This window comes from Carassius carassius, chromosome 24 (assembly GCF_963082965.1).
Source record: "Carassius carassius chromosome 24, fCarCar2.1, whole genome shotgun sequence".
Taxonomy (NCBI): Eukaryota; Metazoa; Chordata; class Actinopteri; order Cypriniformes; family Cyprinidae; genus Carassius; species Carassius carassius.
The window spans coordinates 10253283-10276492 of NC_081778.1; the positions used below are offsets into that span (position 1 = coordinate 10253283).

Consider the following 23210-nt stretch of genomic DNA (forward strand, 5'->3'; position numbering starts at 1 on the left):
ACTGTCATGATTATGCTTCACTAATACATTTCTTATTAGCAATGAACACTGAACACAGTAACATTAATTTTGGTTCTTATTTTACACTAAAGAAAACTAGTCAAGCTAGTGATTTTTTTTTCTTTTACCAACAATATTAATAATATTACTATTAAAATGTATCAGTAATAATATTGATAATAATAATAATAATAATAAATAGCAGGTGACGTATTCCTGTAACTAGCTATTTAGCAGGTTGTGTTAAATGGTTTTATCTTGAAAAGTTTTGAAATATAGTTTTATATTTATAAGATTGCATGTTGTGATATATTGTCCAATTCTGTTATATTGACCAATCTGAAACAAGTATTTCAGAGAGCCATGCATTAATCACGTCTACTGGACAGTGAGGAGAACTCACGGATTTAGCTTTTTTCTGCAGGTCCACGATCTGAGAGAGGAGGTGTGTGATTTCCTCTTGCTGCCGAGAGGCGTCCTCTGTTTTCCTAGCCAGCTCCTCCGCAATCGTAGAGATCTGTATGTTGGCATCTCCTAAGGGGGAAGAGATAGACTTCATGTATCACAAACACCCTTGGTAAACAAAAACCATGGAAAGTACCCAATCCCCATTCAAAGCAAGTTATACATTAGCCCCTCAGTATGTGCAGTTTATGACATTAATAACTAAATATACTACCAATCAGTATATACCAATGTTATACTACCAATGGACCAATAAGGTAATGAATAGCATACATGAATTTAACTAGTGTAGGATGATTATGTAATATCAGTTTACACTGGGATCTACTCACTGAGTTCTTTAACACAGTCATTTACAAGCTGTTGTTCCTTCTCTTCATACGAGATGGTCTCGGTCTCCAAGTGATTTGCCTACAAACACACCCGCACACACACACACACACACACACACACACACACACACACACACACACACACACACACACACACACACACACACACACACACACAGACGTTTTAAGGAATGATCTGAATAAACAATGGAGGTATCACTTTACAAGTCTCATTCTTTGTTTCAGTGGTTTTGTCTAGTACCCGTGTTGCAGAACAAAACAATCTAGGTTGAATTATATCCACAGCATATGTTTTCATGTCATGGCCCAGTTTAAGGGGGTTCACATTAGCTGAGGAATGTTATACTGTGATGTCTTTGGATTTGCACTCATCTGTTGTTACTGAAAGTTCTAAAATGTTTTGTTGTGAATAGGTCTTGTGTGGATGAAGATTTCATATCAGTGAGGCATGCAATTCCACCTGTCTGCTGGGGTCAGATGCCCCACACACTTCACTGCAGATCTACAGTTACAGTGAGGGGGCAATGCATCAAGAAAGACAGACATTCTGATGTGCCACTGAATTCACTTCTGACTGTTTTACAGTGTCAAAAACAGATAATCTAAAAAGTAAAAAATTATTATTTTTTTTAAAGGTATAAAGTTATATTTCAAATACCCACATATCTATGTGGGTGTGTTTATATTTGCTTATAAGTTATTATTGTATTATTGTTTCCAAGTTTTATTTATATAAAGTGCACAGATAACTGGCAAATATCTTTATCTGGGAATTAATCGGTTACATATTGTGTTTGTCTTGGAAATGTGATAAACCTGAAACTCTGATAAGTTTGACTGGAGGCTGTTTCGAATAATATTATGCAAAACATTCTTATGAGCAGCTGAAGGATGTAAGGCCAGGCCTCACTCTCTCACCTCTGATCGCAGGACGATGTTCTCTTCCTCCAGGTCAAAGAGTTTCTTCTGTAGTGAATCTAGAGGAAGGTAATTCGGGACCGTAAAAGAGGAGTCATTTGTGCGAATACTGCAAAGAAAAATCACAAAAAGATGTGCCTCCTTTAGTACATAGAAATCTCCTCACTGAAAATAACTGATTTGTAAAATTTTCAGGCAAAAAAAAGAAAAATAATAGAACTCAGGTATTTATTGATGCATTTATGATACCTCAAATTGTGTGGAGTTCTATTATTATTGGACTCATGGACTCACGGTGTGGTAGAAGCAGACTCTCCATCACTCTCCTCAGCTACACTTGTGTAGAACTGCAGAAGTTCATCCTTCATCGACAGATCGTGACGCAGCTGAGACACCTGCACGGATGCATACAAACAGTCACCGTATGCACGCAATAATAACTGTAGACTCGAATAGAGTGTGTTGTTTTGTACAATAATGTTTTTAGGCACTAAATTTGGAAAGAAAAGATGACAGTAGCCTACATGCTTGTCTCACCTTTCGATTTCGTCTCTTACCTCTTCTCGTATGTGCTCCACTTGCTCCTCCAGGAGGGTGTTCCTCTCACTGAGGGTTTTGTTCTTTTTCAGCAGAGACTGGCCAATTCGAGCCGCCAACTCCAAATCCCGCTCTTTCTGAATTGAAACACAAAGTGACCCCATAAGTTTTGTATTTAGCTTTACATTCACTATTATGGTACACAGGTAGACCTACATCACAACACATTTTACACCCCAAAAAATAACCTTTTTTTTTAATGATAGCTGTGACTCATCCTCCCCCTTACCACTTCTTACCTCCTCCAGGAGACGTGTCACAGCATCTATATCATTATATGTCTTAGTCATCTGGCCCACTCGATCAGCACATAGAACTGTGGGAACAGAGGAATAAAAATGAAAAAATTACATACTCAATGACAAACTCAGAATAAACAATTCTAAGTTACAGTTACACTGTGTTTAAAACACAAAAGTACCTGTATATACAGTAATATAAGAGGTGTCTGCATGCTCAGAACACATCTGGATATTTATTACTTTATATTTATAACATATACTAATTTGAATATATAAAACATACTTATTATGAAAATAATAACCCTAAACCTAACCCTAACATTACTGAATGTTTTTTTTTGCAGTTTTTCAGCATAATACTGTAGTTTATATTAAACACAGTTAGCTTCAGTTTGCTTTAGTGTAACCCGCTTAATTAAGATTTAAGTACATCTTTATATCTCATGAACAGTCATGAAAATATTCTCTGAAAGTACACTTAAAATGGCCTTTTTTAATTTCATTAATATCATCTGCAAGAATTATTATTATTTTTTAATATACTTTTAGAATTTGAATACATTTAATGGATTCAATACAATTAAGTGCACTTCTTTTTTTCCACAAGGGATGACGCATAATTTTGATTCTCTTTGCAGTGATTCCAAAATCCGAAAAATAATATAGACCTTAGAGAAACAAGCCATCTTTAGAATTTAGTCTTTTGCCGTAGCGCTATAGCATCACTTTTGAAGAGTGGATTTACTTTTGCAGAGTTAACAAAAAAATTGTCATGAGCATTGTAATGTTCGAAGCAGATGTCATAACAAATGTCAGCAAACCCAGAAGATTTTAAAATGAGCGGTTAATTCATAAATTTGTGCGACCTTACATAGAAATACCAACAGACGACAGAAGACAATGAGCACAGTGCTGAAAAAAGGGGCGGAGCTACATAAGGTCTATAGAAGGATCAAATAATGATTTATAAACTGATTTATAATTAACCAATGTTTTGGCTATTTTCCAGGTTATATTGTCATCACATGGTCTAACCTTTTTTCTTTTACAATCTTATCTTTGCTTCTCCAGGGAAATCTTGTATTTTATCACAGTGGAGATGAAACACAACCGTTACCATCATCATATTCTGTCATTATCAACAAGTCATCATACTCCAGATGATAAATAACTCTATGGATTTATTATAGTCACAACCAGCAGATATTTCCCTGCCGACATGTTTGAAGCAAAGCATTTTTAATACAATATAAGAAAATATTTTATTGCGTGATAAGAATATTATCAAGCAATAAAGATGTGCTCCAAAGATACATTTACAATATAAGAAAATAGTTTATATTGCATGATAAAAAAATATATGATCATGTAAAATTACAAATGTGGTCCAAATATGAAATTTATTATTTTACAGAGCAATGCACCATATAATTCATCATAAAGTAAATATATGCATAAGAAAACATACATTTCACTGGATTGACAAACACATATTCCTGCCCCAAAAATTATGATAGTTTACACTTTTAAGGGAATCTATTTTTCATTTTAATTAGGACAACAAACACTACATTTACATTATTGCTGTACTGCTGGTGAGAATGACACTAGAGACCATGATACTGCTTCCAACTATTCAAAAGCAGTACAAAAAACTCTTTGAGTTAAGTATGGTGTTCAAGAATCAAATGCAAAGCAGACATTTCCATCTGCGTCACAGTCAGCACAAAGAGAGCAGAGACTCTACCCAACACCTAGATATTGACCTGCCTGCAACACCCAACTATTAACTACACAGAAACATTTCTTGAGCAAGACTCATTTAAACACTCATCAGCTCCATATTTTATTCTTCTCCTGAAACTATCAACTCAGGCAATAATGCAGAATATTTTCAGTGTTATTATTTGATCAAGGTTGAAAATAATTCTTTAGGAGCAATAGTTTAACTCATGGTTTTATTATACAGTACTGTAGGTTAAACTTAGATCAGCAGATCTTGTTATGAACTGTGAGTCACACTACAACAATGGCTGATAGGATACGGATGAATAGTAACATAACAGATCCACCCAATGCATCTCAAAGTACAGCAATGGTATTGCTCTGTGATATTATTCTCATTTAAGAACAATTACCATAGTTCCTGAGAACAAATCAAAGTCCTGAACAGATCAGCCTCCAATAGTGTTTAATAATTCAACCACCACAATCAATAATAAAAATCATAACCTTAAAAATTCATTGAAAATGTCATACATGACTAAAGCTTTCCATACTAACTCCAATAAATATAAAATAAAAAAAGATCACTGAAATGATCATTTAAATGTTTGGACAGTTTGGACTAAATATGTTTTATTGTGATTTGAAAGACCATTAGATCTAAAGGCTTTAAGCTTAAATGCATGAAATTACTTTTATTAAACATAAATAATCACACTTCACAATAAAATATACACTACTGCTGAAAAGTTTGGGGAAGGGAAGATTTAATTTAATTAAATGTTTTTTATGTTTTTTGAAAGAAGTCTCTTGTACACCAAGACAGCATTTATTTGATCAAAAATACATAAAATATTGTGAAATATTATTTCAATTTAAAGCAACTGTTTAAATAATTTAAAAAGTTTTTTTTAATTATTATTATTATTTTTAATAGAAATCTTGTGTAACATTTAAATGCAAATTTAATGCATCTTCATTTCTTTAGGGGAAAAAATATATATATATTTTTATAATTAATAAAAATTAGATTTTTTTAAATGGGTGGATAATTGGATTAAAGCTATGTCATAAAAATAAAAACAATATAGGGAATATAAATAATAAATGTTTGATATTTATATATGTTTAAACATATTTAGACAATTCTTATGTTTCAAAAATTGCCGATGTAAAGAATGAGCATGGGTATTAAAACTTCAGTTTGACTGTGTATGTCATATACAACATACAGTATATACCCCTAAATATATCTCACTATGTTTAGGGAGATCACATTATGTATCTTTCACAGTTCAGTGGCCATCACAAATAAATTAACCTGCTTAGCGAGGTTTATTTACATGGGTAAAGACTCATTAAAGACTAAGTTATACTATAAAAAGCTGTTGGTCTAAGTTCTCAGGACAGGGTGCTTCACACTTGATAACAAATATTTCCATCCACCAGCATGGGTACACATACACTTCAATGACCCCGGTACCATGACACTTAACACCAGACAAACTGGTGAGACAACTGGTAACAACAAACTAAGAGCAACCGTACACGACGACCTGCCATCAGAACAGATCCCACTGCACAAAGACAAATATTCCCACAATGTAAACAGGACACAAAGAAGACAGTCAGGCATAAATAGCTCCCACACATCTTTAGTGCATTAATAAAGATGACTTTCTTGGTCCTGAAATAACCTTCAACAAGAGTTTAGTTTTCATTTGTGCAAACGCAGAAATAAACATTTACAACTTTTAAATAGCACTTTCAATTAAGCCTATGCATAATGCATTATACGTGGACTGTTAATGAGCTTCTGTTTATTTTATATACAGTATGCTTGAAAATAAACTATGCAATTTAACATTTCAGATTAAATCTACCTACTGTTTGCTACACTGCTAAAAAGCATAATGCATCATAACACAAGAAGGATATAATGAGTTTTGGTACTAATTATTTAATGCATTTCACAGTACTAAAACATAACAATTAATTAGGTAAGTTTGTATAACAGTGTAATAATGTCACAATTATTAACACATGCAACTGATTTTAAAAATGTTAACCCTAAAAAGCACAGCTAACTGGTTCTAGAATAAAATCGCATGCATATCTTTATAAACCTGATTATAAAGATAAAATGCATTTGATAACTTAGTAATTTAGAGTGTGTTTTACCTACTCAAGGTTTCTGTGGGGTGACTGTCACTGTAATAAGGTAATAAAAAAATAATAACAAAAAATAGTATTATTATTGTACTCAACACCAAAGTGTACACTGTAAAAAAAGAAAAGAGAAAGTGTTTTACAAGAAAATACTATTTATTTCTACTTAAAAATATCACATTTAATTCAGATACATTTTAAATCAATACAGGAGAAAAAAAAAACTAGATATAGTTCAGTTTTACTCGTTATATAATGGCATACTTTCAGTACGTGCTGGCATGCACGCTGTAATACCATGAGATTGGTCTGTTGTGTGTTGACATGATCAACCTTAAGAAATGTTCTGGGACAGAGCAAATTAATGATAAATCTAAACAGCATACCGTGACCTTAATTAGCCTTAAGCTAAATCATATTTGAATACTTGTTCCTGAAACTTTACACTGAAACTAAATGATACAAACTGTGTAACCCCCCGATGTCCTTCGGCACTAACATCAGTAATGATGTTCTAACACAAATGACTGTCTGAGTGTTTACACCGAATATTATGAAACACAAATATTGATAAGATCAGAAAGAAATGGAAACCCGACAAGATGAAGAATCTGACACATTGTGTACATTTTATATGCCCTATGTCATCACCAACCAAGGATGGAAAAACCTGTTTAGATTGTTTAGATTTCAAAATGAGCCACTTACACTGAGATACTGTGACAGTTCGTGTCTTTGAAAGCACTAGGACTTTTGACTTTTAAAAGGATCAAAATGTCAAAGGGCACAGGTACTCTACCTTCCTCCAGGGTATAAGGCTCCACATCCTCCTCATCATCAGCACTGTTTGAGCTAATGTAAGAAGAGGTAGATATTTCCAGGACCTCTGAAGAGGAGTCAAACTCAAAGTACTCCTCATTCGAGTGATCAAGAGTCAATGCCATGCTGACACTGGGCTAGTTAAGCCCAGGCTGTCTCAGCCACCTCACGTCCACAGCCATCTGTGAGACCGTGACGTTGGGCAGGACAATTAACTCTATCTCAAAGATCAGATAGACGGTCTCTGACTGACACACACCTGTCACAGGAGACGCAATGCTTGGATGCTACCACTTAGATAAGGAAAAGCAAGTGATGTGTCACTTAAGTAAGAAAATAACCCAACTAGATTTTTGTAAAACAGCATACATTTTTGAATAGAACTGTAAGAAATTACAGAAGGATTTAGATTAAGATTAGTCTAACTTAAAACTTTAAAAAAAGTCCCTCCCCCCCCTTCTGCAGATGACAGAATGGTACTTTCCACTGACGTGCCGTGGTAACCTATCTAGGCGTGACTGAGTTGTGTTTGACTACACCTGTTGTGTGGGCGGAGCCTGTGCTATTCCCTGATGAAAACATTCCACATCGCCATAGAGAAGGCAAACAGGACATCTGACACAACAGCAACCATAAAGTAAAATTACAAAGGACAAAATGGCACACCTGTTACCAAAAATATGCTACATATTTTAATTTAAAATATGAATAATTTTGGTATGTGTAGTGTGCCAAAAATACATAAATTATTGTATAAATGCACTACTTAAAATAAATAAATAATACTATTAATTAAACATATTTTCCCTCCTACACACACACACACACACACACTACTCCATCATAAAAATAATTGCATAACTACTTTTCAATTATTTCACTTTTTAAACACAATCTCTATGTATTTTAAATGTGATATTAATCATTAATTTGTATTAATCATCATTTATGTATGAAATTTACAGACCTACAAATGTTTACGAGTCATCATTAATTTTGAATCAATTGATTGCTTGATTCTGTGTGGTCATAATGAATTATATTACATTTTCAATTATATTTATTTACTGCAGTCGGCTAATTTTCTTAATTTCAAATGATAACATTTCATTGTGTTTTGTGTGACTTCTGAAGTCACAGGGCTTCTGGTTCTAGGTAATTTATATTATTTGAAACCAAGCTACACTACTTTTATACAAATAAAACTTAAATAATAAATAGAAATGATCAAAAACATAATAGATATTTTGTTCAATATTTGCGAGCATTCATCCATCTGTATATATCATTATTGTATGCTGATGTATCTACCAAAATAAAAATAAATAAAAAAATAAAAAAATCTGTACCTGGTAATTTTACATACAATGCATAAACAATTTCGACCAGACTGATTAATAACTTGCCTCACAAAACTAATAGCTAAACAAAAATTTCTAGGGAACGTGCTGAATCTTTTAAGTTTATGATAGCGTAATATGGTAATAGACTTTACCCTTTTAAACTCAATAACTTGACAAATAGAGTGTGAAGGCATACGGTGTTTGATAACAACACTTCTACTCTTGTGCAACTCCACCTAGTCTAACAATGTCACATAATTCACATATTAATAATGTCTGGGTTTGTTTTGTTATCACTCATTTTCTTCATTTCGACAGAATGTAAATTGTTTATTTGCAATTGCAATGGAGTCTGCAGCGCTACTTGTAAACGTGGTTTGTTGAAGGCCTTCATTCCTATGGAGACACAATAGCGTGACAGGAATTGGACGATGCCACAATGGTTGAGGGCGTGAAGGAGGCGGGTTTTTCTTTAGTGTGAACTTAACCATGGCTGAGCCTTTGTGCTTTAGCTCCATTGAAGAGCCTAAATGTAAAAGCAAGAAAAAGCAGACTGAAAATGGTGAAGAATAAGGTTGTAACAGTTCCAGAGTGTGTTCCCTATTACTGGCTGTCTATAGCTGTTTTGTAATTATCTTCCTGGTCACCAGGGGGCAACGCCCTCAGGTAAGGGGTTTAGAATACCCATATAAAGAAGAATGAGTGATCTAGCTGAAAAGAGGGCCATGTGGTTGGCTTGATTTGGAGAGGGCTCACTCTTTTTACTTTAGAGGGGTTTTGAGTTGAGGCTCAATGTTTATGCCTCTTTTGAGGAACAGTGTGTTTGCAATACTCAATGTAGGCCGTATTTCCTCAGTTGTGTTGTTTGGTGTTAGCCGGAATCCTTGTGTTCAATACGGACTTAACCCCAGCATCAAATCTTCTTCAATTGGATTTGTCTCCTTATGAGATCATAATACTTGGCCTGTCTCTTCTGGACTCTACTCACATTTTCTTTGACACAATCCAATAAGGCCTTCTGTCTCTAAATGGTGTTATAAGTGGCTTGGTCAGGATCTGGAGACTTGTGGACAAGCCGCTCAAGGGGACCTTTCAGTTTTCTGCCAATTGCAATTTCAGCAGGTGTGTGGTCAGTGCTCTCCTGCCATGCCGAATTTAGGGCATACCAAAATTCAACCACAAACCAAACCATCCTCTGCTACCATCACTCTTTTTACTTAAGAGGGGTTTTGAGTTGAGGCTCAATGTTTATGCCTCTTTTGGCTATTATTTGAGGAACAGTGTGTTTGCAATACTCAATGTAGGCCATATTTCCTCAATTGTGTTGTTTGGTGTTAGCCGGAATCCTTGTGTTCAATACGGACTTAAACCCCAGCATCAAATCTTCTTCGATTGGATTTTTTTTTTTGGTGGATTATATATACTTTTTTCCAACCTGGCCCGGAGGACTACAAGTTTTGGCTGAGTGAGTTTTTTCCGGTGATGAGACTGTGGTCACAACTGATCTAATTTTGAACTGAACTTTTGTGCACTAACAAGCGGATTGATTTATGTAAGCGGAGGTTCATTATTTCCATTACACACATGTTATGTGTTTACCTTGTATGGATTGAACTAATGTTGAAGGTCTCATTGGACCAGGTTTTGGGTGATTGTAAGCTATTATTGCTGTTGGGTGTTGTGATATATTATTTTAATATATATTCATTTTGAGCTGGTGGTTGGCAATTATATTTGGATGTGATAAAAAAAATCCAATCGAAGAAGATTTGATGCTGGGGTTAAGTCCGTATTGAACACAAGGATTCCGGCTAACACCAAATAACATGAAAATGGGAGTATGGGAGGAATAGAGACCCAAACCACAGCAAAGAATATGGGTCAAAAAAAAAAAAAAAAACTCAGTACAAAATACTAACTGTTCATTTTGAACACAAACATATCATATTATTACATACAATGAGATTCATCCACAAAGTGCTTATATTCTGCACTAATGATCTGTAACTGATAGTTTGGTTTGGTCATTTGGTTTTTAATGTAGCACAGACTTGAAACTCATTAATTCATATCTGGCCAGTAAGCCATTACACATACAATATTTACATGTCTCTGACTAGTCTTTCACACCACAGTCTCAGCCTGAGAGATTTCTGTTTCGACTGCAAGATTGACAGCCAACATCAGTCAGTGTGTTTTAAAACACATACACTTCCATCTAACACCTCTGCATTGTTTATTACTGTCTTTAGACTGTATTAAATGATCCACATGTGACACATTGATGTTTTTTTTTAATTGAGACAGTTAGCTATTCATCATAGACCAGGCATGACTAAATAAACATTGCACATGCATTACTTGACACCTGAACTTGCATAATAATACGCTGCATGTCAACACAGCATTGCAGTAAATGACAGGAATCATAAGAGCACAGTTTTATGCAGGATTATGTGACCATCCCAATTCTAAGGAAAGGTATTACAAGGAAGGAAGGATAAGGGCAGCAATCAATCATTAGAAAGCAATAAAACATCCAGCAGGCATAGATCAGAGTGCAGGGCTGTGATATAACCTGCTGCTTGTGAAACAGCCAGGGGGCATTACTTCATAATGTCTACACACGAGTGCATCATCAGTGGCTGACCTCGGAGGTAGCATTAAAACTAAATGTCAGTGTGTGCACAATCATTTTACTGATTTGCACAAATATATTAAAAAGTTTTTGAAAGAACAACAGACAAATGAGATTTCATGGCTATGTATATTCAGATATAGCTGTTACTGACTGGGTTATGAATGTGATTTAAATCTGAATACATACAGTAGGAATAATGTTATGCCTCTCCGCTTTAAGACTATGAGACAAGTGAATGAAACTTATGGTTATAAGGCACTTCTGCTGAAACACAGGCATCTAGACTTTTTAAGAAGTCTTATAAGTAACACTTTATTAAGTTCAAAACAAAACAAGTGCATTCAAATATTAAGAACTGTCATGCCTTGGAGGTCTAGAAGTCTGAGACTAAATTACAAACCTTGGATTTAAAATGTAAATTCAATCTGATTAATAATAATAATAATAATAATAATACATTTTAAAACTTATTAAAATTATAAATAAATAATTAATACATTAAATAAATATCATTAAATAAATAAAAAACAAGTAATGTTGACATAAGACTATTACAAATTATTTAAGATTCTGAATATCTTACATGTAATGTTTAAAAAAAAAAAAAAAAAAAAGTACATTTTATGTATTTTATTTTTTTGCCTGTCACCAGGATGCTGTCTGGAACATTCTTAAATAATTTTGGATAATATGATCATCAGGTTTTACACAAAATTTGTAAATTTCTTGTCAGCTTGAGTGGTGCTGTCCTTAAAAATCTAATACATTTTTTTTCAATTAAACTTTTAACTAAATTTGGGGGAAATAATTGTTAATTCAATAAATACATAAATAAATACATTTTTTATTAATAATAAATTATTATTTATGATTAAAATGAATATAAAATATTAATAAAAAATAAACTCAGACTATTTTTTTATATATTCACTATATGAACTTCTGATCTTTTAAGCATTATATAAAGTCTGTGACTTATTAATACAAGTAATTTTAAAAAGTTACCCTCCATGGTGAAATGGTGCTGAGTGTGATGCAACACAAGAGCTGAGAGGTACCTCCACAGTACCTCTGTCATTCACATGCCTCGGCCCAAATCTTATTTCAGTGTTCTTTCACAGTCTCATCCATGGCAGCCCTTACTTACTAACTTTCTGAAAGGGTTTAATTCCCACGGGTTACTCTCCCCACCCCTCCGCCCAATTATTCCCACTTAGTGGCAGCCGACAGGATTTTTCCACCATGGTCTTACCGTCAGTGCACTCTTCATAATACCAGTCCAGCTCGTAGTAATCAGCCTCCACAAACCTCTGCATGCTCAGTCTCCCTCAGTCTTGAGCTGCAGCCTCTCCTCTCCGGCGTCTGAGGTCACACACACATACATGTACCCATGGCCACCCATTCTCCCAGCAGCATGGTAGCCCGATCTACCGATCTACCGATCTGCCACTGACTCGTCACAAGACATTCTACACACACAAGGTCAGAGAACAAGAGATGATGAAGGGAAAAATGCAGTGTCTCTAAAAGCCAGCAGTGTTGCGCAAGGAAACTGTACCGCTACAGTCAAGGTTGTATCACACTCAGGAGGGCGGCTCCTACCAGCAAAGCCAGCCAATCAGAGTGCACTTCATCAGAGCTGCTTCGTCACAGCCTGACCTTGTCTCCTCATCTCTCCCCATTTCCAAGGCGCCTCCCTATATAAAGGTTGCCATGACAACTGGCTCTGACTCCAGGCTGTATTAGTGACTGCATGTGTCTGCATGTGCTCTGCTGCTGAACTTCCTCATGTATTTCCCCATCACTCTTCCATTGAGCTCTTCTGCCAGGCATCTAGCAGCGGTAGTGATGCATGTGTGGAATCTTTCATTTTGCTGCTCAGCTCAAGTGTAAGTGCTTGTACAGTGATGGTAGGTGTTCTGCTGCTGTCTGCCTGCCAAAAGAATTCACTGTGCCAAGAACTGCAACAAATAGGATGGTGAGAAAAACGGAGACACTCTTAATGTGCAGTTGTCCTAGATGTTTTAAATCCTGGATTTTTCTTCTTTAATCTATATAAAAAGCTTTTTCTTGATATTCATTGCAAACTGAAATACTTTATTGATTTAATTTGATCAAATTGCTTATTTGACTTTACTGAGCATGACAATGTATTCTTGAATGGTGTAAATCAGGGGTGCCCAACCCTGCTCCTGCCGATCGATTGTCCTGCAAAGTTTGGCTCCAACACTAATCAAACACACTTGCCTTTAATTTTTAAGTGAGCCTGAAGACCTTAATTAGTTGCTTCAGGTGTATTTGAATAGGATTTGAGCTAAACTTTGCAGGACAGTCGATTGCCAGGAGCAGGGTTGGGCATCCCTGGTGTAAATTATCCAATCACAAGCTTGCGTTCATCTATGATGTCATTTTCCTGTGCCGTGGACCTGCTATTGATGACTTTCCAGTTGCCAGCTCTTCGGCTCATGGGTGAAAGGCACACACTGATGACATCATGCTGGTGGGGTAATGGATTTATGGAGTTGTGAGATATGAGGAGTGATCAGAGGAAACAAAGGGAACACTCATAAGAAAAATAAAATGCATAAAGGACTATTAAGATTTTTTTTTACATTGTATTTTTTTTTCATGACAACTGAGAACATAGTGCTTACTTTTGCAAAGAATAAACCCAATCATCAATATTTTTTCTAGCACAAAATCAGGCAAAACTTATATTCAGTACCTTACAAATGACCTTTACAATTAAAACTACTTCAACTACTATTACTTATATATTTTGCATTACAGCAATGACACATATTTTCCATATTATTTAGGGCTCAAGAAAATGGGGGTTTGTGCCAGACAGTCATAGGGCCCTATCATACACCCGGCGGAATGTGACGCAAGGCAAAGTGTGTTTGCTAGTTTCAGTCCAGCGCCGTTCGCATTTTCCCGTCCAGCGCCACGTTGTTTAATTAGCAAATGCATTTGTGCCCATTTTTGCGCCCATGGGCATGCTGGTCTAAAAAAGAGGTGTGTTCAGGCACATTGCTGGCGCATTGTTATTTTAAGGAGCTGAAAATAGACTGCACCATAGACCAACTCAAACCTGGTCTAAAGTCTAAAGTCAATGGCGCAATATTTTTTTGTTATTTAGGGAGCACGTTGGTAGAAAATGCGCCTCTGAGCGGGTCCACAGTGTGTGCTGACTTTACTTATTACACACAGGGATGCGCATCACACAAACATGCCAAATATTAAAAACAAAAGGATTACAGTGTAAAAGGATATTATTGTGTAGGCTACATAAATATAAAAATGTAATGATGGATAGTCTTTACATGTATTAGAATTAGGCTACCTATTTAACCAAAACTTGATTTTGCGATTTTGGTGGCAAATGATTTGGGGAGACTGTCAATAAAAAATAAAAAATAAACTAACTAAAGTATTGAAATGCATTAAAAATAAAAAAAGTTACTAAAATTCACACAATAAGAACTCCAGATTAAGTTAATATTAAGGAAGTTAATATTGAGTAACTTATATTTTAGACCGTATTGGCAGTTACTTTGACTTTTTGCTTAAAAAACAAAACAAAAACAAACAAACAAAAAGTTTAAAACAAAAACACAACAGGATCAACCACACATTTCCAAGCAGGAAACAGTAGTGGTGTTCTTTTCTAAATCAATCAGTGGTTTTAAACAAATCACTTGAGTGAATAATTCAATGACACTCATGATTCAACAAAGTCTTCTTCACTTATTGTCACTTACTGGTGTGATGATGCCATTTGAAGAAAGAGCCATTAAACAATCCCCATCACTAATGCACAGACCAACAGTATGTTTGGAATGCCAGAAACACAGACAAGCAAACAATGAAAATTGCCAGCGCTGTTGTACACTAAATCAACTCTCTTGGAATGGCACTCAAGGGAAAAAAATGCATGCAAGAAATTTGGTTAAAATCATATTAGCCACCCCAGTAAATAAAGTCACTTTTGATTTCATGTGGACTTATATTTCAACATTTACTCTCCTTATCCAATGCTATGCAAAGTATGCTGGACGCTAGAAATCCACTACCGAATTTTAAAGTTAACAAAAAATTTTTTTGGAGTTACTGCAACTTATTTTTTTACGAAATTCAAATGAATATTAAGTTAATGTAATGATCAGCAATTTAAAAGGTTTAATTAAATTATTCAATTAGGTAACAGGTCCCCTGAATAATTTTTTTGAGTGTATGTAAGGCAGATGTGTGAGCGCTTTGAGTGTGCATATGAGTGTAATGCATGGTCTCTAGAAGAGCATGCGAGTGCTGAATGGGTTAAACACTGGCAAAACTTATGAAGAAGTGCAAATTATAAACTTCAGTGATGATGCGACACTGCCTCAACTGTGCAAGTGACAATTCCTGTGTCAACTGTGCAGCTCGCTTATAGTGCAGATGTGATGTGGTGATTTGAAGCCATTTGCACATTTTTTGAATGTGAAAGAGAGAGAGAGAGAGTGCAGTGAATCGCTGTTTGTGAAATTAAATCTCACAGAAAGTTTTCAAATTACTTTGTAAATTATTTATTGTACCCCGAAAGACAGCTATAATAACAGTATTTAAATGTCAAGAAAGAAAGAATATTATAATCAATCATAAATAAATACAAGGGAACCGAATCTGTTCATACTGTAGCACTGGACATTTTGGAACACATTTGCATATCTATGTAAAATAATTTTCCAGGGAGGCCAAAACATAATCATTACAATGTTAACTGCATTCATTTTACTATTTCAACAAGAGTCTGGCAGGATGCAAGGTCAACTGCAGATCTGTCTGTTACATACTGAATAAAATGAAAGTTTTGCATGTGGTCAAAAGGTGACGACCTCAGTGTTTAATCGAACTCAAGGACAGATCATGGCAAAAGGAACTGATCTAACAGACCTATCAACTGCTCCCATAAAACACTGGTGTCACGAGTGACAGGAGACTCAGCCAATGACCAGCAGTGAAGGACGGTTGCCTGTTGATACGACTGTTGTGGCTACTAAACACAGCTGTCACATACTGTACGAACAACTGTACATGTATTAACCAAATTCTATCTTAAGTATCACATAAACTTTTCATCATGGAAAATGAGATCATAAAAAGAATCTTCAGATTTAATTTGTACATAAAAGGCAGATGTCTCCAAATAAACAAGTTACAAAAATGCAGCACTGATAGACTTTTGGATAAAACGATTTTAAGAGCTTTGAGGAAAATATGGTCAGAGGAAAAGAAAACTTCATGAGTGTCAGGTAAGACAATGAATTAAAGCGCAAAAAGTAGAGAAGCAGGATGAGAACGAGTGATTCTGTGCTTACGGAAATATTTGAGGGTCTCCTCGATCTGTTCAGTGGTCAGGTCGAGGTTGACGTCGGGTGAGATGAGAGGCGTGTGGAGCCAGTCGTCGTGGTCATAGCCGTATATAGTGTCAGCTCTCAGCTTATAATGAGGCAACTGCTCCTCCAGCAAACTGATGATTTCCACCTCAGGAAGATCAGTGCTGTTACACACATCTGACAAGGAGAGAGAGAGAGAAAGCAAAACGAATGGTGAGAATAATCAGGCATTCGGCATACACAAACATTTAATCAATGACTCTGACCAGAATCATTTGTATAAAAAAGAGTACTAAAAATAACCCAGGTAACCATAATAATAATAATAATAATAATCATAATAATAATACATTTACCCATAACCGTGTTTTATAGAAGTTGGATTACTGGATTAGCAGCAAAATGTGACATAAAAAAGATGGCAAAAACACAATGGATAAAATGTTGAAAATGAAGGAAAAACAAACAAACATTTGAGGGGAAAAGTGTCTATTACGATTTATGGTAGTAATAACTGTATAATAACAGTGTAATAATATAATAATTTACCAGCATTACAAAAATGAAGTCAAAGCCACATTTGAGATCAAAATAAACACTTAATACATTAAAAAAAAAAAGCATCAAGTTTACGCTGCCCTCTAGTGGTCTGGTGAAGAACCACACAACTAAGCGGAACTTTTTCTATCCAAAACCTTTTAAAACAAGTTTTGGAGTTTAGCAATAAACAAATACATTTCAAATTAAAATCCAGAATGATAAAAATGTTTTTGGAACGACTGAGTACTGAGGTTCAACGTTCGAGCTAATTATCAAGAAGCCACTGTCTGACCAGAATATGTTTATCTGCCCATCCTCCCTTCAGACAACATGCTGTTGTTCAACACAGCAGCCTTTCCGCTGTCAGACAAACAGCCCTTATTCCAAACCACCATTATAACAACTCTCTTCTGTACGACTAAATAGCTTCCAAGCAGAATTATGGGACTGAAATTTGTGGCAAATGAGAGACTCAACCACCTTTTGTGATTGAAGCCACATGTTTGCGTTTAAGTAAGCACACAGGTTTAACCTCTAGATTGGGGCTGGCCTTGCAACAATTCAACCCCCGTTACAGCTGTAATGCCAAAGAGATGAACCCCTGACCATCAGCAGAGAGAGAGAAAGAAAGAGAGAGAGAGAGAGAGAGAGAGAGAGAGAGAGAGTGTGTGTGTGTCTAGGTGAACTTTGAGTGCACTAATGGCATGTGTACAGTACTTGACCAAGGATACAGCAGTGTTCACCTTTATACAAGTTCACCAAGTTTGTACTGCAGATACAATGCAACTCCACATTAAGTTTACATGAAGTTGAAGATGATAAAATGTTTGTGGTCTATAATGTATAATATATATATATAATATGTTAAAATATTAGTTTAAAGTAAAGAGACATATGTCTGTGACGAGTGGGGCGGGGCCGAGGGACATGGGAGCGAGGCCGGTGGAGTGATTGGAGATGAGCTACACCTGTTCGACCCACCGGTCTCGAGGCCCACGGAGGAGATGGAAGGATATAAAACTGGAGCGACGAGGGTGAAGGACGAGAGAGGACCAGGCCTGTGCTTTTAGTTGTGTTTTGGTTTTTATTTGCGCGCACCAGTCGTCCGTGAGGGGCTGGTGCGCTGTTTTGTGTTTATTTTGCTTTATTAAAATGTTGTTTGATTGTCCGCCGGTTCCCGCCTCCTTCTTCCCGATGACTAGGAAGTCTTTTATCATTACAGTGGTGCCGAAGCCCGGGAGAAGGAGGGACGCGCTGCTGAAGATCCTCTCGCCGCTGTGGTGAATCAGCGGTGCCAATGAGCTGGCGAGGAGTGTGCCGCCATGGACGCTCGAGGCGGTGGGCTGGAGCGAGTTGCCGGGGACGGGCGAGCTCGCTGCCGACCGCCCGCTATCTGGAGGGGCGGCTGCCGTCCGTGAGGGAGCGGAGGAGTCGGCGCCGTTCGCCAGGTGGCCGGAGCCTGCTGCCATCCGCCGGAACGGGGGACTCCTGCCGGCTGCCCAAAACCGGAGGAGCCGTCGCCGTCCACCGGGCGGCGGAGGAGTGTCGTGCCGTCCGCCGAGGGCCGTCCAGTGTCACCGCCAGGCACCGCGGAGGAGATCACCCAGCTGGTGGAGGGCCGAGCAGCGGTGCGTCTGGGAACCGGATTTTTTTTTTTTTTTCTCCTCTCTCCCCTCTCTCGTCTCTGTCGCTCCTCCTTCCATCTCCTTTTCTCTCGCCTCGCCTGTCCTACCCCCAGGTTCCCGCAGGTCCCCGTGAGCGGTCCCCCCCGGAGGGAGGGGGGGGGGTAGAGCGCAGTCTCGGGAGTACCCCCCGGCCTGCGAGGGGCGATGGGGGTATGTGACGAGTGGGGCGGGGCCGAGGGACATGGGAGCGAGGCCGGTGGAGTGATTGGAGATGAGCTACACCTGTTCGACCCACCGGTCTCGAGGCCCACGGAGGAGATGGAAGGATGTAAAACTGGAGCGACGACAGTGAAGGACGAGAGAGGACCAGGCCTGGGCTTTTAGTTGTGTTTTGGTTTTTATTTGCGAGCACCAGTCGTCCGTGAGGGGCTGGTGCGCTGTTTTGTGTTTATTTTGCTTTATTAAAATGTTGTTTGATTGTCCGCCGGTTCCCGCCTCCTTCTTCCCGATGACTAGGAAGTCTTTTATCATTACAATGTCATAATGGGAACATTCACAAAGAAGCAAAAAGTATAAAGTTGACAGTCTTGTATTTGAGTGCTTAATATACGTTAAGGCTTGAATACACTACACAACTTTTAAAATCTAAACAGATTTGAAAACGCTAGGTCTCATACACTTGCTGACTTTATAAACACTTACATAAGAAAACTGGTCATCATATCTGCCAACTGGATGGAAACATAGTCTGAAGCTAAAATAGGTGTCTGTGACTTTCATGAAAGTTTCTATTAAGTCCGTCAATTCAGATTTGCAGACTCCGCAGGCTCTGACTTTCAGCAACTAGCAACATCTCCAGACTCTAAATTGGGGAAATAATCTGGGCAAAAATCATGTAGTTATATATATATATATTAGTTATATACAAGAGTGACAATCACATTCTACCACTAAACTTACACCTGTACATTTTCAAGATGCACAACCATATTTTAATTGAATGCCTACTGTGCGAACGGAAAAGCCCTGGACAATTTTCAGTGTTATAGATGCTGTCATCTTTGATGTTCACTTTCGTCGCTTACACTATGGTTCAAGGTGATATCTACAGCTGTTGCGCAAATAGAAACTGTGACTGAGTTTGGGTAACACATAGTAGCAACTTGAATACTACATGTAAGGTATTGTGTGAATGAGACACACCTGTTAAAAATAAATAAATAAAATAAAGTTAAATTAGATAAAATAAATGAAAATACAGATAGAATAGTTAAAGAACACCAAAAATGGCAAGATCCTTATGGGGATATTTAAATAAATGAAAGATCTTCAGTCACAGTTTCAGCTGTGGGTTAAAGGGTAGCAGGCAGCGCGGACAGTAAAACAATTGACTTTTTCAACTGCCTTTGTTCCAGAACTTTTCCTATTAATTTTCTCTGTAGGGATTTTCAACATATAAGCCATGAACCAAACCAGCCAACATTAGTCTTTGTTTTTAAGCAAGAATGTACATAAAAACAAGTAATAAAATAAGAAAACGCTAATTTTTTGCAACATAAAAAGCACTGCATGGCACAACATAAAACACTGGTTATAAGTGTAAAACAACAACATACAAATAATATATACACATTATATTTCACATTTATTGCTAAATATAAAACAAAAAAATCTTTATGTGGCCAAACCATGATAAAATAACTGACTTCTCTGATTTGTTGATCTCACTCAAGGATTGTGGGTATGTAGTTTCTTGTCAGTAGTTTTTTAAACATGATATTGCCACTGTACAAATCTCTGATCTAATGTTAAGTCTTTCTTAAAGTTGATCTGTATCCAGTTATATGCAAGAATAATTTAGAAAATTAATATGATTGTACTTCCTTAATAGTCTTGTATGGTTCAGGCACTCTTCTCTACTCTACGCTGGAAAGTATGAAGCCCCTGAAAGGAGCAAGATGTAAATCAATCTTTACAAGAGAGGTTAAAACAGTATGTTTTTTTTCTTTCTTCCGACAGATTAAAAATCTATTCTTTTTTGAGGTATGGGGTGAAGGTTTTGGTCAGTTGAAATCTGACCAAAAAGCACTCTTTGTTGACTTGAGCCAACTGGCAAAAAATCTCAGAGCAGGCCAAAACAAAACCTGCATAGGACTTGAAATGAGTTGTAGCGCAAAAAAAATTCACAGCAGCACACACACACACACACACACACACACACACACACAGACTGGGTTTTCATGTTTTATGGGGATTTTCCATAGACATGATGTTTATACTTTACAAACTGTATATTCTATCCCCCAACCCTAAACCCTAAACCTAGGGGACAGCAATGTGTTGAAATACCGTGTCCAACTGTCCATCTGCCCTGGAAAGCAACTGCATGTGTGAGTGATTATTTCAGGCTTGTATTTTACAACACTAGCGACAAAATCATGCTGCCCTTCCAGTCTCCTTCACCATTAAAGACTCTGAACACCAGCAGAAGATCTATTGCAGACACCTGATGAAATACACCAGTTTACTGAAAGTAACAGACCTAGGCATATTGTGCTATATTCTCATTTTGAATTTCTGCAGTTTGAAGTAGACAATAATACCTAAACCAGGTACCTAGATGTATGTACAGTGGGGTCCAATTTTCAAATGATCAATTTTATTGGAATAAATATACTATCAAAATTATTTCAGTAAGAAAGTATAATTTGACACACATATACATGTAACATATATATATATATATATATATATATATATATATATATGTTACATGTATACATACATACATACATACACCAAGAACAGTGTTATGAAACTGGCTTGTACTAAAGTTGCATGTAGCAAGATTGTGTAAAAATTTGTAAAACTTATGATAACATAATTGTATATATAGCATATATTTAAAAAAGCTGTATGCATATCAAGCTTGTGTAGAAACGTAGTTCATCATGATTTGAGAATGACCCAAAGAGCATTTTGTGTTCCAATGGAAGCACGAAAATCTCACTTTCTGTACCAAGTAGGCAACATAGACAATGCTTCAAATGCTTGTTTTATTTTTACCCGCCCCAAACCCCACATAGTTCTTAGCCAATTTGTCTTTTTTTATGTTTTTAATTTAGATTTTGAATACTACTTTATGTGTGCATGTTGGCAAAATGTTAAAATGAAAATAATAAAAACTACAAACATATGTCTGGGGGAAAAATACACAAAGAATCTCAAAGAAAATGACTGAAACTTTCTAATCCAAGATAAATTAAATTGAAGGCATTAAAAAAAAACATCTGCCAACTTACAAACTCACAGTTACATGAACCCTAAAGACAAACAACTTAGCTTTAACCCTGAAGCACAGAAGGTCATCTTCACAAAATCTCTGCCTACGGTTGCACACCGGTGATAAAAAAGTCTGATAGTGAGCAAAAGTCCAGTGAGAGTGAAGAACAGCAGTACTCACTCATGGTGCTGCAGCCACGGGCTTTCTGTTGACTCTCCCAAACTTACATTTTCTTCTTCAGGATCAGACAAGGCGTCGACAGAACGAGTGGTTATGGCAGAAAGAGAGGGAGAGTGAAAAAACGAGGGAGGAGGCAGTGAGCAAACGCGGACACAGCCCGGCCATGTCTGGCATGCTGATGACATCAATCACATGGCCCCTCACTAAACATAGACTGAAATTCTCTCAGGCCAGTCGGCTTCAGTGCTCATTGTTCCTGTCCCCCTGACCCTGGATCAGTTTTTTCTTTTTATTATAAAACATATGTGACTTACAGTACTTCATGCAAAACGGGCTGCAGATCAGGGGTTTTAGGGGGCGTGTGTTAGGCAGGAAGTTAGACAGCCTCAGGGGAGCTGGCTCAGAGATAGTAGTCTTAACTAGTAGTTTAACAGCTGTTGATGTCAGTGAGCATACGAAGGAAAGGAAGAGAAGCAACACAAATATCTCAACAATGGTACATGCTTGAATCTACACAGTATTTTAAATGCAATATATAAATATATATATATATATATATATATATATATATATATATATATATATATATATATATATTTATATATATATATATATTTATATATATATATATATTATATATATATATATATATATATATATATATACACACAGGTCCTTCTAAAAAAATTAGCATATTGTGATAAAGTTCATTATTTTCCATAATGTAATGATAAAAATTAAATTTTCATGTATTTTAGATTCATTGCACAAACTGAAATATTTCAGGTCTTTTATTGTTTTAATACTGATGATTTTGGCATACAGCTCATGAAAACCTAAAATTCCTATCTCAAAAAATTAGCATATCATGAAAAGGTTCTCTAAACGAGCTATTAACCTAATCATCTGAATCAACTAATTAACTCTAAACA

At 36.5% G+C, this 23210-nt stretch overlaps 1 protein-coding gene across 6 annotated transcripts in view; it reads right to left on the reverse strand.

Annotated features, from left to right (window-relative positions):
• LOC132102781 (trafficking kinesin-binding protein 1-like) overlaps positions 1–23210 on the reverse strand; it is a 62071-nt gene that overhangs the window by 14667 nt on the left and 24194 nt on the right. For 2 of the 6 annotated variants that reach the window (XM_059507422.1, XM_059507428.1), the window contains exons 1-8: positions 22279–22432; positions 16633–16827; positions 2573–2649; positions 2294–2410; positions 2031–2131; positions 1737–1845; positions 798–876; positions 404–534 (exon numbers count right to left, since the gene is read on the reverse strand). In XM_059507422.1, coding sequence (XP_059363405.1) covers positions 404–534; positions 798–876; positions 1737–1845; positions 2031–2131; positions 2294–2410; positions 2573–2649; positions 16633–16827; positions 22279–22282 — 813 coding nt within the window. In that variant the 5' untranslated portion in view covers positions 22283–22432. Of the gene's footprint in view, positions 1–403; positions 535–797; positions 877–1736; positions 1846–2030; positions 2132–2293; positions 2411–2572; positions 2650–7268; positions 7520–12524; positions 13857–16632; positions 16828–22278; positions 22433–23210 lie in introns of those variants that run through there. The other 4 variants (XM_059507426.1, XM_059507427.1, XM_059507425.1 and 1 more) reach the window with 4 other exon arrangements.